This window comes from Oxyura jamaicensis, chromosome Z (assembly GCF_011077185.1).
Source record: "Oxyura jamaicensis isolate SHBP4307 breed ruddy duck chromosome Z, BPBGC_Ojam_1.0, whole genome shotgun sequence".
NCBI lineage: Eukaryota > Metazoa > Chordata > Aves > Anseriformes > Anatidae > Oxyura > Oxyura jamaicensis.
Window position 1 is genome coordinate 37,523,219 of NC_048926.1, and position 16,754 is coordinate 37,539,972.

Consider the following 16,754-nt stretch of genomic DNA (forward strand, 5'->3'; position numbering starts at 1 on the left):
TGTCTCCTTCCACAATCCCACTTGCCTTAGCTGACCTCATTAAGGGCCAGGCCAGGATCATAAAATCCTCAGCTCTGCCACTTGTACTTGGAGTTGGGAGGGAGACACAAGACAAGCCAACTCCCCAAAGACATCAGCAGCAGCGCAGAGGAGGCAACTGGCTTGTCTAACTTTTCTCCCACATGTTATTTCAGGGCTGCAGGACCTTAAGACTCACATTACTCACTGGTGGTAAAGGTTTAGTAGCCCTATTCTGGCAGCCTTCTGGCATCAGCTACATAGCACCAGAGCAGGATTGTCTGCCCCTTCCGGTGGATGTTAGAGTAAGTCACCTGGGGGCTCACAAATATAGCAGAACTGCTATGATCTGCTGATGTAGCACACTGGAAGAGCTTCCTGAAGCAACAAAGCTGGGTTTGCCAGTTCCTTCACCAAATCTCACAGCAATGCTCACTTCAGAGTCCTTGCTGAAAGTGAAAGTAGCAACTTTTCCTGGGTTTTGCTTTCACCAGAGCTGAAGGCAGCCAGCTCCAGATGCCACTACTAGAGAGCTCATCAGACTGTATGGACTGCTCTCAATTATGGTATAAATGACATTTCATCTGTCTGCACCAAAAATCTTTTTGTGCAAGTATAAAAGGATGACTGATAAATACTAGGAGGTAAGTTAAACTCAGCAACTCAGTGTGCTGAACAATACCCAGTTCCAGCACTGATGCTCCCTTTACAAACTTCTTTCAGTGCTAGCCATGTGACCATATGCTGTTTCTGTTTATTTACCAACCTTTCATTCACAGCAAAATTTGTGCATATGTTTGTCCTTTCAGTTCAGTTTTGGAAACTGGAAACGCTTTTCCTAAAGCCCACAGAGTTAAGTCAGAATATAACCATTTGGAGAAGCAGCACATCCAGGAGTTATATCTTTGTTTTGTGTTTACAGATTTCTATTATGAGCATTATATATATATAAGAAAAATTGGCTTTTTCAGTAAACAAATTGTGTTATATCTAATGGATTTTAATTTATTTTAATTAAACATAACAATTTAAAATAACACATTTTTTTAAAGGCCATGTGAATTAGTGTCTGATAGTGCATTTCTGTTATATTCCCTCTTTCAGAGAAAACTACACTACAGAGAGGTACTGTGCAGCTTTACAAAGTCCTTCTTCTGGGTTCCAAACGAAAGACTATTAAGTTCTCTGCTTTCAGCATTTGGTGTTTCACCAACTCACAAAGCATGTTTAGAAAGAAGGAATAATGAGGAATGGATGGGAAGAGAAAATAAAAGTTGATAAAAGGGAAGAGATACAGGGAAAAAAAAAAAAAAAAAAAGATTTTTCAAAAGAGGAAGGACTTAGTTTGGAGAAGTGCACAGCAAAAACGGACCTCAAAAAGATTTAAGAAAGATGGTGAGCTGATGCCTCTGTGGACCTAAGGTATATATAAAGCAAAATTGGAGTTTTCCTTTGATAATGTTTTTAATGGTACTTAATATTAGCTTGGAATGTGTTTAGCAATGGCAATGAAAAGACAGTGAATCACAGAATTTCACAGAATCACAGAATTTTCTAGGTTGGAAGAGACCTCAAGATCATCAAGTCCAACCTCTGACCTAACACTAACAGTCCCCACTAAACCATATCCCTAAGCTCTACATCTAAACTTCTTTTAAAGACCTCCAGGGATGGGGACTCCACCACTTCCCTGGGCAGCCCGTTCCAGTGTCTAACAACCCTTTCGGTAAAGAAGTTCTTCCTAAATCCAACCTAAAACTCCCCTGGCACAACTTAAGCCCATTCCTCCTCGTCCTGTCACCAGGCACGTGGGAGAACAGACCAACCGCCACCTCGCTACAGCCTCCCTTGAGGTACCTGTAGAGAGCGATAAGGTCACCCCTGAGCCTCCTTTTCTCCAGGCTGAACAAGCCCAGCTCCCTCAGCTGCTCCTTGTAAGACTTGTTCTCCAGGCCCCTCACCAGCTTCGTAGCCCTTCTCTGGACTCGCTCAAGCACCTCCATGTCCTTCTTGTAGCGAGGGGCCCAAAACTGAACACAGTACTCGAGGTACAGCCTCACCAGAGCCGAGTACAGGGGGACGATCACCTCCCTGGCCCTGCTGGCCACACTGTTTCTTATACAGGCCAGGATGCTGTTGGCCTTCTTGGCCACCTGAGCACACTGCTGGCTCATATTCAGCCGACTATCAACCATCACTCCCAGGTCCTTCTCTGCCTGGCAGCTCTCCAACCACTCATCTCCCAGCCTGTAGCTCTGTTTGGGGTTGTTGTGGCCCAGGTGCAGGACCCGGCACTTGGCCTTGTTGAACTTCATGCAGTTGACCTCGGCCCATCGGTCCAGCCTCTCCAGATCCTCCTGCAGAGCCTTCCTACCCTCGAGCAGATCAACACACGTACCTAACTTGGTGTCATCTGCAAACTTACTGAGGGTGCACTCAATGCCCTCATCCAAATCATCAATGAAGATATTGAAGAGGACCAGCCCCAGCACCGAGCCCTGGGGAACGCCACTAGTGACCGGCCTCCAACTGGATTTGACTCCATTTACCACAACTCTTTGGGCCCGGCTATCCAGCCAGTTTCTAACCAAAGTGTTTTCTTTGGTTTACATACATAGTAAGTGGTGTGCTTCTTCCTCCATTCCAAGCACCTTATGAATGTGACTATATCACTCATTTTATATCTGAGAAGCTGGCAGGCAAGTTCATATGTTCCACTTCTTGCTGTGGTTTACAGCCCTAGTAATATTGTCAGCTATTACCTAGGTTCTTAGGTAAGGTTCACTGTTATATAAATTTTCACTATGAACCCTAAGTATGACTTTTAGGGACCACAGCTAGCTTCTTTAAGCATAACACCATTTTTCAAGTTGTATTATTTACTTCTGTGGGTAGCTAAATTATCTTATGCTGTAGTTTCTCAGAGGAATACAATCTTACCCCAGTGATTTACTGCAACTGGCTTTCCAGGTTTGCACTGGTTCTCTCTGACAGTGCCATGACTTCTCCAGATATGATGAGTAACCTCCGGATACACATTTCCTCTTCACTGGCATCCAGTCATAAGAAAACATTTGGCTTATAAACTTTAGCTATCATATTTATTCTTATGTGCTCCAGAGAACAGTGCATCTCCCTCCAGCCGCACATCTCAAAACGTTGTACCTCTCTTCCTGTAAAAATTCTCAGTTATACAAAAATACCTTATAATACGTTCAATTCCAGTCCAGCAGTAACTAGGACATACATAGTAGAAAGAACCTGGTAGGAAGTGAAAAGTTCTTCTCTAAATTGGAGAATCCTGTCAGCATTAGCAGTTATTATTAACAATAGAAGGGATGATAACAGTACTGGAGAGGATTAAACTCAATCAATGTTGAAAAATACTTATTCCTGTCTGAACTACCTGCAAAGACATAGTCCAGGTCTTTGTAGTCTAACAATGGCTTGTTAAAAAATAAACAATGGTTAAATTAAATTCTCATCATTACGTTCTATTTTACAAAACTATACAAAGAGGCCCAGCATAACAGCAGAGCTAGACTGCAGCTGCAGAAAGCAGTTCTTGTATGTTCATATAACTCCAGCTTCACCTGACCATTACCAAGGTTTTCTGAAGCAGGAGGTAAAAAGAAACAGTCAACAAGGAGAGTCTTGTGATTGAAGTCTAGTAAATTTCTTTAAAAGTGAGTAAAAATTTGTTTTATTAACTATATCTTCCCATATATATATTTATCTTCAACTTCTCCACTTTTTATGACCATTTCTCGATGCAAGCAAGATGAGGAAACTCATTAAACCAACTGGCAGGAATGGTGAAATTGGTTAGGCACAAAGTCCTCTTCGTCATTCCATAGACATTGTTTGCTGTTATTACAAGTTAAGTAAAACTGTTTCAGATAGCAGTAGGATTTTAGGGTTGACTTCGACCTTTTTCAGTTATGCAAACGGATTGTATATAGTCCATCCAGTTATTGACAAACAGGGTATTTTGTCAACACCAGTGAAAGAGAAGAAATTTATTAGATAGAACATGATGGTACATAGATAGCTGAGCTCTGGGGATGTCATGCAGGACTTAGCTTTCTCCTGACTCAATATTTGGAAAGGGATGTTAACTAAGGACCTTCCTTCCCTTTGATTTTATTTCTTTGCTATCAGTTCTAAGCAAGCTGGACCCAAGTCTGTAGGTCATTTTCAAATAGTATTTGAACAGTGACTCTTATATGAAGTTTCATGTCTTCCTTGATCTATAAAAAGATTCTATCTTACCTTTTAAATACAGATGCCTCAAAAATCAGAGGTCGTGATTGAGCAGGTGCTTTTTTTTTTTTTTTTTTTCTTTTCCCCCCCCAGCTCTCATTGCTTTGAGTGAGGGAAGACTTAAGAAAATTGTCTTTACCTGGGTTTTAGAAAGCAATGGAAGCAGTAATTTTTCAGTAAATAATCCTCTAGCAATGAAAAAGTACAAGCATACCTGTTTAGGTGATGAGTGGCTCTGGAAACTCTGTCTGCTTTGGCTTCTACTGAACTGTAAAGTGTTAAAAATCTGTATTTCTAATCTCCCTACTCTTTCTAGGAATGTGTTTAGAGTAAATGGAGAAAAATAGAGCAATAAAAAATACCTTTCAGTTTGTTTACAGAATAGTTCTTGAGAGACACTTTTAACCTTTGTGATAACCCAAAACAGAGAGAAGGCCTGAATCACCTTTGTAACTTCTTGCCATGGATCTCACACAAACAAAAATGTATTATTTCTGGTCTGGACTATTAAAATTACAAGGTGAGGTACTTGTGAAGATGAAGATGGGGGAGAAGAACATTAATCAGATTCTGTTTGACAAAGTCTTTGAATAAAAGGTCTTGTGTCAACAAATCTGAACTACATTTACAGCTCTGTTAGAGATTATACCAGTTCAACGGCCAAAGGTATCAATCTTAACCACAACGAAGTTACTTATTAATCAAAATGCAAACCTGTACATGATAATACCTTATTACTTTCTCAATAACATGTCTGCTGCCAGCAACCTCATAACCTCTTTCCGACATAACAGTGACTGAAACCATTAGCTAACCTCTAATTCCTTTATTTTCCCCAACTTATAAAGATAAATAGGATTAACAAAAGTAGCTATGGTTACAATCACAAATACAGTCATATGAGGATATCTGGTAGTGACCCAAGTCAGTCTCGAAGTCAACTCATTCACATATTTTTAGCTATTCTCTCTGTTGCAATAACGTATGCAGTAATAATTCCTGATCATTCTCAACAAAATGTCATCAAACCACTACCACTAAAGATATTGCAAATAAACAAGAGTTATTCAATAGAGGTAAATGTAATCAGCCAGGGACAGTGTCTCCCCAGAGAGCCTGTATGTGAGGAGACCTTTTTTTCAGGTACAGAAGTGAAAATATTCTGAAAGTTGTACATAACCAGCAGTACAGATCACTTGTCCTAACAGGTTTTCCATGATAGGCTGACGGTGGTGAGGAAGCCGTGAAGCAATATGGGTAGGCAACACAACTGATTAATTAACAGGAGACCGCTACCTTCCTGAACAAAATTACAGGCAACTGCTATAAGCACCTATTACTAATTTGAAACAAACCAAACCAATCAACCAACCAACCAACCAAGCTAATTCAATTCCATTAAAAACTTATGTTGACACTAAAAAACTTGCATGCAAATCCAGGAACACAAAGGAGAAATTACATAAAATACTGTAAAACATTCTGGTGGGCTTTTGCTTACTACTATTATTTTCTTGAAATTTGTTTCTTTCTGTTCAAACACAGAGTTGAAAGTTTGCAACAATAACAGCAGGCTATCTAAGGTTAAATCACTGCTATTTTCTAGTTTTCATTGAAAAAAAAGAAATTTTTTAAAAAAAAGAAAATTGAGAGGACACTGTTACAATCTATGGTCATTTATTGAAATCTGTCTGTCACCTTATGCACATATTTATAGGATAGGTAGACTGAATAAACACACGTGTTAGGGAAGATAAAAAGTACACACATCAAGCACACACATTAAAATCAACTGTAAAAAAACATCCTGCCATGATCCAATTACACAAAAGAATACAGCTTTCACAAAGAACTTCTGGGAAGTATTACATTTTGAATAAAAGCTGTTTTCAAGGTGGACAATGAACTGCTTAAAAAAACCTCTGCTGTATCAACACAATGCAGCACTAAAACAATAACGAAGTAATTTCTGCTGTAGGATAGAAATGTAGGATAGATACTGCCTCAACACTGAGATCTCCAATAGCTCAGAAAAAGTATGATGGAACCACTTTTCCACAGGAAAAGATGAGTCAATAGTACAGTTCTTTAATAAAAATGAGAGGAGTTTTGGAACTGAAGTTATTACTTTACCTCTTATTAAAATATAGGAGTTCTGGAAACTGAAAAGCAAAGCTACTATACTTTTTGGCTGGTGACATGCTCATATGTGAAATGTACTTGAAGATGATGACTTTTGACTATCTGCACTTATTAACAGCAACTATTTAGAGTTAGCTGCAAATTGCTGTAACCCCACTTTTTTTTTTTTTTTTTTTTTAATGCATGCAACAATGAACTACAAGTCAGACTGAAATGGATACAAAAATGCTTCAAAATATTTGTAATTCTGTGTTAGGACAAACTTATTTATTTACATAAAATAATAAACTAATGCTTTGGAACTAACAAAAAGTCTGAAAAGACCATGTCTACTTAGAGGAAAACTATCCTTAATATTGTTGCCAGAAAGGCATAATTTCCTCCCTGTCTGAAGCAATTAAATCTATCAAGTCATAAACCTTCTGAGTGTCCTGCTGCCAGTGTTGACGTAGTGAAAAAAAACAAGATGCAAGGACTTAGAACTACAACAACAAAACAGCAGGGAAAGGGTTCAAGTCCACAACAACGTAAATCGGAAGGTGTCAGATGGAGGCAATTGCCTAACTTGTTACTCTCCGACTCTCTTGAACTAAATATATGATTTTTTATTTGTCCATTCCTAAGGATATCTTTAAAAACATCATGACTAAAGAAGTTTCACTGCAGGCTTCAACTGTGACTACCAGGCAACAAGTTAAAAAAAAAGTTTGCTCAGAAAACACACAACTCATGTCAGATGTGAAACAGCACAAACAATCCATTTATTTTAACAATGCAATTGTTCATTACTAAAAAGAGTGTAATTATAACATTGAGCAGACAGTGTTCTGGGCTCTTTTCTCCTGTTTCAGGACACAAGACATTTGTATCACATTAATGTTTGAGACAGTGAATTAGGCACATTGAAAACAAGTGGTTTCACCGCTCTCATAGATTGTGGCTAAGTTCCTTCCCTTCTCACTGCTGAAAGTTTATCCTCTAATAAGTAATTCCCAAGACATCTTGCAATAGGAAGCATTCATGAATGAATGCATTAATAAAAGTTTCCTATTGCAGGGCCCACTGGGAATTCTTGTAATACTTGCAAGGAGTTTACAGACCTTCATTAGTTACATACAAAAAGGAAGTTTGCTTCTTCTGAACACAGTATTTTTCCCTGTTTCAAAATATCACAGCAGACAACTAAATGCTGGCATGTAACAAAGCCAATGACTCTTTATGTACTTACCATGTACCACATGCTTGGCCACTTGGGATCATTGAAATAAGTGGATTGGGTACCTCCAGGTTTATAATCCCTCTTTATCCTTCTTTTAACCACCTGCTGTTGTATCCACTCCACCTGCCAACCAGGAAAACATTTGGTAAGTGTTAGGGTTCCATGGAGATTATCAAGAAATGTGTGAAATCTTGGGAAGTTTCCCATTACCATCGTCCAAGACATATTTCATGTTAAAGAGTTCATTTTGGCAGTGGGAATGCACTGCTCACCTTGGCATACGGTTCACTAGGGAATATGTCCAATTTAGTTAGTGCTACAAATCTCCTTGAAAAACTACTGAAATCCCCTGCTAGAAATATTTCATTAGTGATCATCTTTTGCATGCTATTATTATTTTTCACTCTTAGAATAGAACCTTTTCCAAATTTATAAAACCAGTTACTTTTACAAAGCATAACAGGACATCACAATGAGAAATGAACTGAGTTTCTGATAGTTGTTTTCTTTTTTCATTTAAGCCTCTTCCTCAAAATAAAAACTTTCAGTAAAATATTCAAATGTTGTGCTTAACCAATATCTAGATCACCTTCACCACTTGGAGTGAATAAAACAAAATTAAACTGTATTTTTAGTAGAGCGACTTTGTCAGGATTCTCTCAGCCAGGTGCTCTGGAACTTTATTTGAGGCAAAGTACTAGTACAGGGAGAAAGAGACGGGTATGGAGCACAAGGGCAAATTAAATGACACCAGCAAAAAATGCTTGAAACAAGAAAGCAAAAATAAGGGTTAAAAACCTAGTTCTGAAAATCATATTCTTGTCTATCCAATTGTTCTTCATAGATTCATCACACAATCAGAAAGGACGACACCGAAAGTGACATCAACCTCAGAGTAGATCAGACTCTGCAGTCTTTTCTGCATTAGCTAGTCTAAACGGGAGCTAGTTTCTATAAATGCAAATACTATAACTATTCACAGAGAAACCTAGGTTATATTTACACTCATCTAGCTTCTTGACAGCTCATATTTCTGCTGAATTGTTTCATGGGATATAACTATAAAAATTCAATTCATCTCTCCCCAGGCAAGACAGCTATTTCCTCCAAGCACCCAACTCTGCACCTTTAACTTCTGCTGTTCATGAATATCTGTGTATGCACACACACATACATATAAAATAAATTTACTTTCAGCTTACATATTTCTCTTTGTCACTTGTCAGAGATGGTATTAACATTTTCTGTATGCAGGCTAATCTCTACCATGCACTCACAATTCAGCTTCAAACCATGGGGTCCTCAGAGAGACATAGGTCCACTATGAAAATAGTGGACACAGGTCCAGAAATTTTGCTTGAGATCCATACCACCTTCACCTCTATCACCCCTAACATATGGTTTTCATTGTTTTCTTTAGAAAGAGGAATTGATTTTTTTTCTCTTCTCAAGAATTAACTTCAGGGTCAATACTGTTCTTCCAGAGACTAAGTTGTCCAGTTTAAGAATACAGGACTATCACAAAATACTCACACAGAAATCCATTTCTCTAGTCTTCTTGTAACAATCATAAATCCTTTTCTGCTTCAAAGAAAGATTCTGCTCCTCTTTCAGCTCAAGTTGAAATCCATCTTGATGGACACCCTCTCAAGAATCTGAGAGCTGACTGACCCCATCAGATCTTACTTGACCTCTTAGAGGTCCCTTCAACAGAAGTGGGCAGCTAATCAGTCTTAGGAATTTGATCTAGCAAAGTCTGGAGGCCTGTGAGATGTAGAGTGTAACTGACCAGAAGACAAAAAAGGGAGAACCAAAAGACTTTGGTAAGCACTAAGTCTTAAGACTGATGAGATAGCTTTAAGATGGGTTCACTATTCCTCTTAAGTGAAGATCTCCTCCATGAAAAAAAAAAAAAAACTGACCTTTATATATATATAAACTATAACTGACCTTTAATGAACCTTACTTCCTTGTCACCTGCTGCAAATGTACGTTTTCTTTTCTGGACACTCACAAAAGAAGCTTCTTTTTCTTCAGTTTACTTCCTGCAGGTAGTCCAGCCCTCCCAATACATCCAAAGCCATCTGAGAGCATCCTATGTACCATTTGATCTCTGACTCAGTAGCTGCCTGGATTGCCTTAGACCATGGACTTCTCTTCTGCTATTACTAATATTTAGCTGTCAATAACTAAAAAGCTTCAACAGGTCTGAATAAGCAAACAGGTCTGAAAAAAAATGGTTTTCAGAGCTTACACAGATCCATCTTCCAACCCTTATCATGAGATTTGACTGTCAGTGCTAGAAACATTTTCAACTGAAGGAGAGGTCCCAAGATTTCTATGCTGAAAGAGTATGTATTGTCACCTTGACTCATCCTTTAGCTGAAGGAATGAGTCACATGAGCATGTTACCCCAAATTTAAAAATTACAGAAAAAAACTGTTTAAGTCAACAGATTTCAAAGTGGCACAAGCTACAAGCATACAGATCACACCCTGACATGTATGTTAGTTAACTCATTATGAAAACTCATCCATATCTGAGTCTGAAGGGAGGAGTTACAAAGGCCAACCACCAACACAATCTGAGGATCTGATACAGATGTGAAAAGATCCACAAATTAAAAACAATGAGATAGCAGAAGAGAATTAAACTTTCTACCACTGCAGACTGACTCAGGTGCACGAACATAAATGGAAGAAGGTAGTCACCAACACTACTATTGCCTCTAAATTAGAGACACAAGGCATTTATTTTGGTATTAGGGACTCCTCTGCATCAAAGCTCCTCTAAGAAGTACTGACAACAACTGTGAGAACTGTGAAAAAAACACCTCTCTTTTGTAAATGGGGCCAGAGGAGTGTGAAATATTCCAGGAGGCAGCATGACCCACAAAAGTTAAAACCATTTCTATATGGCAGAACAAGAGGGGTTTTCCTGACAAGACAAATCACAAAACTCTTTACTATTCACTGTGAAAATATGTTTTCTCCATTTATTTACTCCCTATTCAGCTGAAAATATCTGCTGATCATTAAAAAGACTGAATGTAAAGGCATTACAGTGCATATGGAGACTGATACAACTTTATATTGATGCCTAAAAAAAAAAAAAAATCAATTCATTCCTTTCCTCTTTTTTCCCTTTATCCAAAATGACATTACTGAGAACAATTATCAGATAGCTCTTTAGTTCAAGCAATCACAAACATTGTCTCACTGTGCAATTCCAGTTTATTGGAACAATAACTTGACACATAAGAAACTCTGTACATGCATATATGTTTGTGTACATGCTGTATTTGTACAATAGCTTGTATCAACTGAGTTAATATGCAAGCCAGTAGCATGGCTGATGGTTAGCTTTGAGTGATACATGGACAGATATTTTTAGGATCTTATTTACCCCCTTTTAACAAAAAATGGACTGTTCTTCAGAATATGTATTTGTTGCTGGCCCTGCCCCAATTATATTCTGGATGTTTTCCATAATTCCTATTTCCTCAGCTCCTAGAAAAGTTAGGGAAAACATATGAGAGAGTAATTTTGCAGAAGAGCTGTGCAGCATGCATGTTCATACCCAAAGCCAGAAAAAGAAATTAACTGCTTGTCTTCACGTAAGACCTAACAACAATTTCATGTATGCATAAAATTACTACAAATAAAATAGTCATTTGATTTTGTTCAAATCCAAGGAAAAACAAATGGTATGTCTGCATGGGAATGTGTGGGGAAGATAACACAGGTAGCTCTGTAATGATGGACATGATGTAAGGAGGGCTTATCTTGGGCATCTCTGGATATCCATGTAAGTGGAAGGGGGAAGTCAAAATGACCATTCACAGACAGCAACTGTGGAGTGTCTTGAGGGAGAGAGGGTACTTGACAGAGTGACCCAAAACAATACAGCATTCTTGATCACGTTCCTGAGTATAGCCTTGTCTGTAATATTTTTAGCAAATGCATTCTGTTTGAAGCTGCTTAGTAATTGTTTTATCCTGAGTATACACTGATGCACTCACCTACAATATAATTTAAAACATCCCAGGAAACCCATATTCTTATTTGACAAGCCAATGCGTAAAGTGTACTTTACAGAAAATACCACTGCTAGAGAAATATAACACTTCACTCCACTGAACCCTGAGGTTTGTTTATTTTCTATAAAAAAGTGAAGAGAAAAACTTGCCAGTAGTCTTCAGTCTCAATTGTACAATTACTGGGTTATATTAATGAAGACCAGGTCAAGACTCAGCAGTTATTTTAGTATCTCCTTTGAGTATTTTATGGGTATTCACGCACACATCACTGTGAATGCCTGGTATATACTGGATTTCTTTGATTCTGTATGAAAAGAGCTCATTTGTATATTTTTTTTTTTTTTTAAATAGCATCCACACTTTTTAAGCTATAGGCCTTAAAGGAAAATCTCTGGAGTAATTGATTATACAGATTCCCACCTCTTGCCAAAAGGAGACTCTATGCGAACAATGAGGTGCATTTTAACATTTCCATAAAGTCACACTTACTGAGGGGGAACAGTCCACATTTTCCCATTGACTTCAGCTTCGAAAGTTCCATTTCCTGAATGTCTAGAAATCAAAGCCAAGCCAGATTGGAGACCAAACTATTTTTTAAAAAAATCATTTCCAGTCTCCTCACTTTAGCACTCAGAGGCTTGTTCTGTACCCGATGCAGTTCTTCTTCACAGACCTGCACAAAACAATGCTATAGAATAAAAGCTGCTCTGAGCTCATTCTGGCATGCCACTCTTTTATCCTCTTTAAATGCTAAATAATATAATGAATTATAATCTCTATGTGAAACACAGCTATTTTCACTTTCATTCATTGAAAAAGTAGCCCCGTATAAGAACGCTGCATAAGATCACCGCTGTAATAAGCTATGACAAAAAGTTTGAAAAGCAAAGGGGAAAATTTAACATGCTGAAAAAAAAAAAAAATCCACCCAGTTATCAAAGCACTGTGATTTTTAAAGTACAAACACCAGACAATCTTGTGAAACAGCATTTACTTTGTTTTTCATGTATGTCATGAGGAGGTCTATGTACTGGGTCTGGCTGGGATGTTAACTTTCCCTGCAGCAGTCCATACAGTGCTGCGCTCTGCACTTGTAGCTAGGACAGCAGTGGTATCACACCGGTGTTGTGTCTGCTGCTGAGAAGTGCTGGCACAGCATCAGGACTCTCTCTGACCCTCCTAGGGGGTGGGCAAAAAAGTGAGAAAGAAACATCAGCAGGGCAGCTGACCTAAACCAACCAAAGGGATATTCCATACCATATGATGTCACACTCAGCAATAAAAGGTGGAAAAAGGAAGAAGAGGGGAGGGGTGGGCTCTCGTTGTGAAAACCTCTGTCCTCCTCCCGAACACCGGCTACGTGCATTGAGGCCCTGATTCAAGGACATGGTCAAGCATCGCTCATTTGTGGGAAGTAGAGAGTAATTTCTCTGCACTTCCACATAGCCTTTACTTGTTTTGTGTTGTTATTCCCTTTCCCCCTCCCTTTTCCCCCTTCCCTTTTTCCCTTTAGTTGAATTGTTTAATTAATAATAATATTTCCTTAATATTTTTTTCCCCTTTAATTAAATTATCTCAGCCCGTTCTTTCCTTTACTTCTTCCCCTCCTCATCTGAGGAGGGGGAGTGAGAAAGCGGTTGTGGTGTTCAGCTGCCTAGCATGGTAAAACCACCACGGTCTACTTGAATAAATATTTTAAAATTGATTAAAAATATGTCAAGTCCAACATGTGAAAATGTTATTATCAAAAAGCAGAAGTTACAAGCACGTTGAAGGCATACTCCTTTGCATTTTGAGGAAAAAATGCACAAGGAAAAAGCACCCTAACTCTGAGGTACTGTATGCATTTCATAATAAAATCTATTATTTTTATGTTGCAGAGTTAAATTTGAAGGTGTGGGTCTTCAGTCTATGAAGAGGAGTTGCTGAAGCTGCCAATCCTAAACATAATCATGGCTTTATTCCTCATACTGCTATCATTCACCACATCATTCTGCCACATGAACAGTATAGATTAAAGAGAAAGACAACTAGAGAAAACTCAAATAGGGAATGTGTCATTGAGCAAGCAATGAATCTGTATGGAGTCAGGTTGGATGAGCAAAAGGGGCAACAGTTATGTAGAAAGCTGGACAGTGTTCCAACACTTTCACTTAGAATTTGACTACAGAAGAAATTACCCCGGATGAGCTTCCTGCCTCCCTGTAGGGACAGTCTCAGGCTGCACCTGGCACACCTCATCCTTCACAAATTAAAACCCTAAACACTGCCATTAGAATGAACTCCAGGCTGAAAAAGGACAGGAGTGAGCCTCGCACTCTCAGAGGCAGAAAATGAGATTATGCTTGGCCCATACCAGACCATAAGAGAAAAACTGTTCCTACTGGCCCATGGGTAGCAAAAACAGTCAGTTATATATCTTAGTTGTGCCGTCATCGTATTTTCTGTGACACACACTGTATTTAAACGTACCATTTGACAATACTGTCCATTTGCATTTCACATTCAATTGAAGACAAGTCAAAACATTCAGGATCAAAGAGTATTGGAGGATATACTAATATCCAAGGGACATAACCTGGCTGTGGAACAAGTGAGACCCAAGTTGTTACTCAGCAATGCAGGAGGGATGGTTGAGACTGCCAGCACAACTCCTCTTGCCCATGTGCAGAGTCATGAAAGTGAGACTCCCACAGTTGGATTACTCTGCTTAAGAGGAATTGTGTGCTTTTTAAATAATTGAACAGTAGGCTGTTTTCCTAACCTATCAGTATTCTCTGACTTGCAGTAGCAGCAGCTGATTTGCACGTAAAAATAGATGAAGACAGTTGGATAAAGGAGCTGTTGACATAGGTCAAAAGCATGGAAAATTATTGCAGATGTCATTTCATGAACTGCAGGGGTCTAAAGTTGGATAAAAAGTCAATGAATCCAGCAGTGCTAAGTGATGAATTCTTGCTGATTGACAATACACTTCTTCAGCAAGGGTCAATGACAATCCATAATCAAAGCAGTTGTCATAATTATGCTACACATAATATTAAAAAAAAAAAAAATAGAAGCAGATGTTAAGACAGGCTGGATAGAGAAAGGAAAGTCAGACAAGAAAAGAAGGCAGCAGAGAACACATGAGATTACTCCTTAAACCCAAAGAAACACATCTTGCACAGCAGTAGGGAAAGCTGCAGCGGTCTGACCTGTGGAACAAAGCCGAAATTCAATGCATATTTTTCCATCTTATAGCTACAGAAAAGTGAGTCAGTCCTGATACAAATTAAGTGGTTTCTACCTACTTTGCAACATACGAGCAATCCATTATAGTACTACAGGCATACTTCCACATCTATGACATACACTGATCCACAGCTGTGCATGCAAACAGATCCGAAACACCCACTGCCTTTCCTCTGCACCCTTCCCATCTCCAGATCTCAGAGCTCTTCCAGTATGTCAACACAATTCCACCTCCAAATGTGTATGACAGCAAAGTCTTCTGCATGCTTCAGGAACAAGACCTGGGGAATATACAGGGAAGAAAAGGACACAGCCTGGCTAGAAGTGGTGCTGCACAGTCCCAGCCTCAAGGGAGTTTATTACCAGCTGGCCCTGCTGCTAAGAGTGGCACCATATTAAATCCTGGAGAAGCTCAGTATGTGTGGCCAGAACTCATGTCCTGCTAGAAAGGCAGGGAACAACGCCAGTGGCAGAGGCTAAAAGACCCACGTTATCTCTCCTTGGGGAAGCCTCAGCAGATATTCCATTCACAGGTGTGACTGCAGCAGTTGCTGAGGAAACAGAACCGTGACCTCCACCACATTCCCCTCTTCCACGCTGTACCACAGCAGACCGCCAAGCAGCTAAAAATTGCACAATGCACATCACAAGGCAGCTTTGTGGCAGAGCTGAGAATCAGTCCCAGGGAGCTTGGTGGCTTCCAGCAGCAGTGGCACCAGCTGTCCTAGGCAAAGTGTGTCTCAAGCAGCTGGGGATTTTTCCCTTAGGACTGGAAGTGCCCTAGTCAGCTCAGACACTTCTGGTTCTGTTTCTAAGGTAACTCAGCATTGGAAAAGTCAGGAAAACTCTTTGCTGCACCAGCTTGAAAGCAACTCTCATGTTTACACAAGTTACTTTATGACCCCAGGTCAGACAGTTCACCCCGTAACAACTCAAGAGCTACAAGGGAACACAATTTTTAAGAACAAAACCAAAAACCACTATAACTGATAGGTCTGTTAGGTACAGTACCTAAAATTCTGCTTACACCACTACATACAATGCTAGTGTATCTAGATGTGAAACAGTATAATAATCTAGAATTTCAGTATGTTATGAAGATTAGCATTAGCATCACTCCAAATGTAAACTGATATGCTGTAACTTCATCTAATTAGGACTACAATTGTATCTTCTTAATAAACTGAAAGGCTGACGCTGAACCCAGTATCCACAAGGGAATAAAACTTCAAGCTCTCTAAACTTAATTAGCTTTGGAGTTTAACATCTGGCAGTTGAAATATCTCAAGGTTTATGGTTATATTACTGTAGCAATGATGGTACATATATACATATATATATACATATATATATATATATACATAAAGTAGAATTTTCTTTCCTTAGGCTAGTCATACAACTCGTTATAAATGATGTAAGTACTTCAGATATCTGCATGTGCTAATTTCAGATGGCTTTAAATCATTTATTAAATGACTTTTTAGGAAGACAAATCTCCAACTGAGTCAAATTCAAAAACACCAATGTAATTCCAAAGGTGCAGATTTGGTCAAGGGTTTGCCATGGATTCTATTGTCACAGATAAAAACCACAGCACTTTAGCAAAACCACTGAGAATTTCTGAGATAGTAATAATAATTAAGTGATACACCATATCCATCAGTGGCATACCAGTCTTGCCAAAGCAAATACAGAGTGTTTTCCCTGAGTAGTCTCTTCATTGACAAAATGAAGTCCTTTCCTTTCCTTTCCTTTCCTTTCCTTTCCTTTCCTTTCCTTTCCTTTCCTTTCCTTTCCTTTCCTTTCCTTTCCTTTCCTTTCCTTTCCTTTCCTAACCCC

At 38.9% G+C, this 16,754-nt stretch overlaps 1 protein-coding gene across 1 annotated transcript in view; it reads right to left on the reverse strand.

Moving 5' to 3' along the window:
* The window catches only part of LOC118155839 (proprotein convertase subtilisin/kexin type 5-like), a 197,337-nt gene that overhangs the window by 141,071 nt on the left and 39,512 nt on the right, over positions 1-16,754 (reverse strand). Inside the window, exon 3 of the mRNA XM_035309402.1 lies at positions 7,652-7,765. Within this exon, the coding sequence (XP_035165293.1) occupies positions 7,652-7,765 (114 nt within the window). The remainder of the gene's footprint in view (positions 1-7,651; positions 7,766-16,754) is intronic.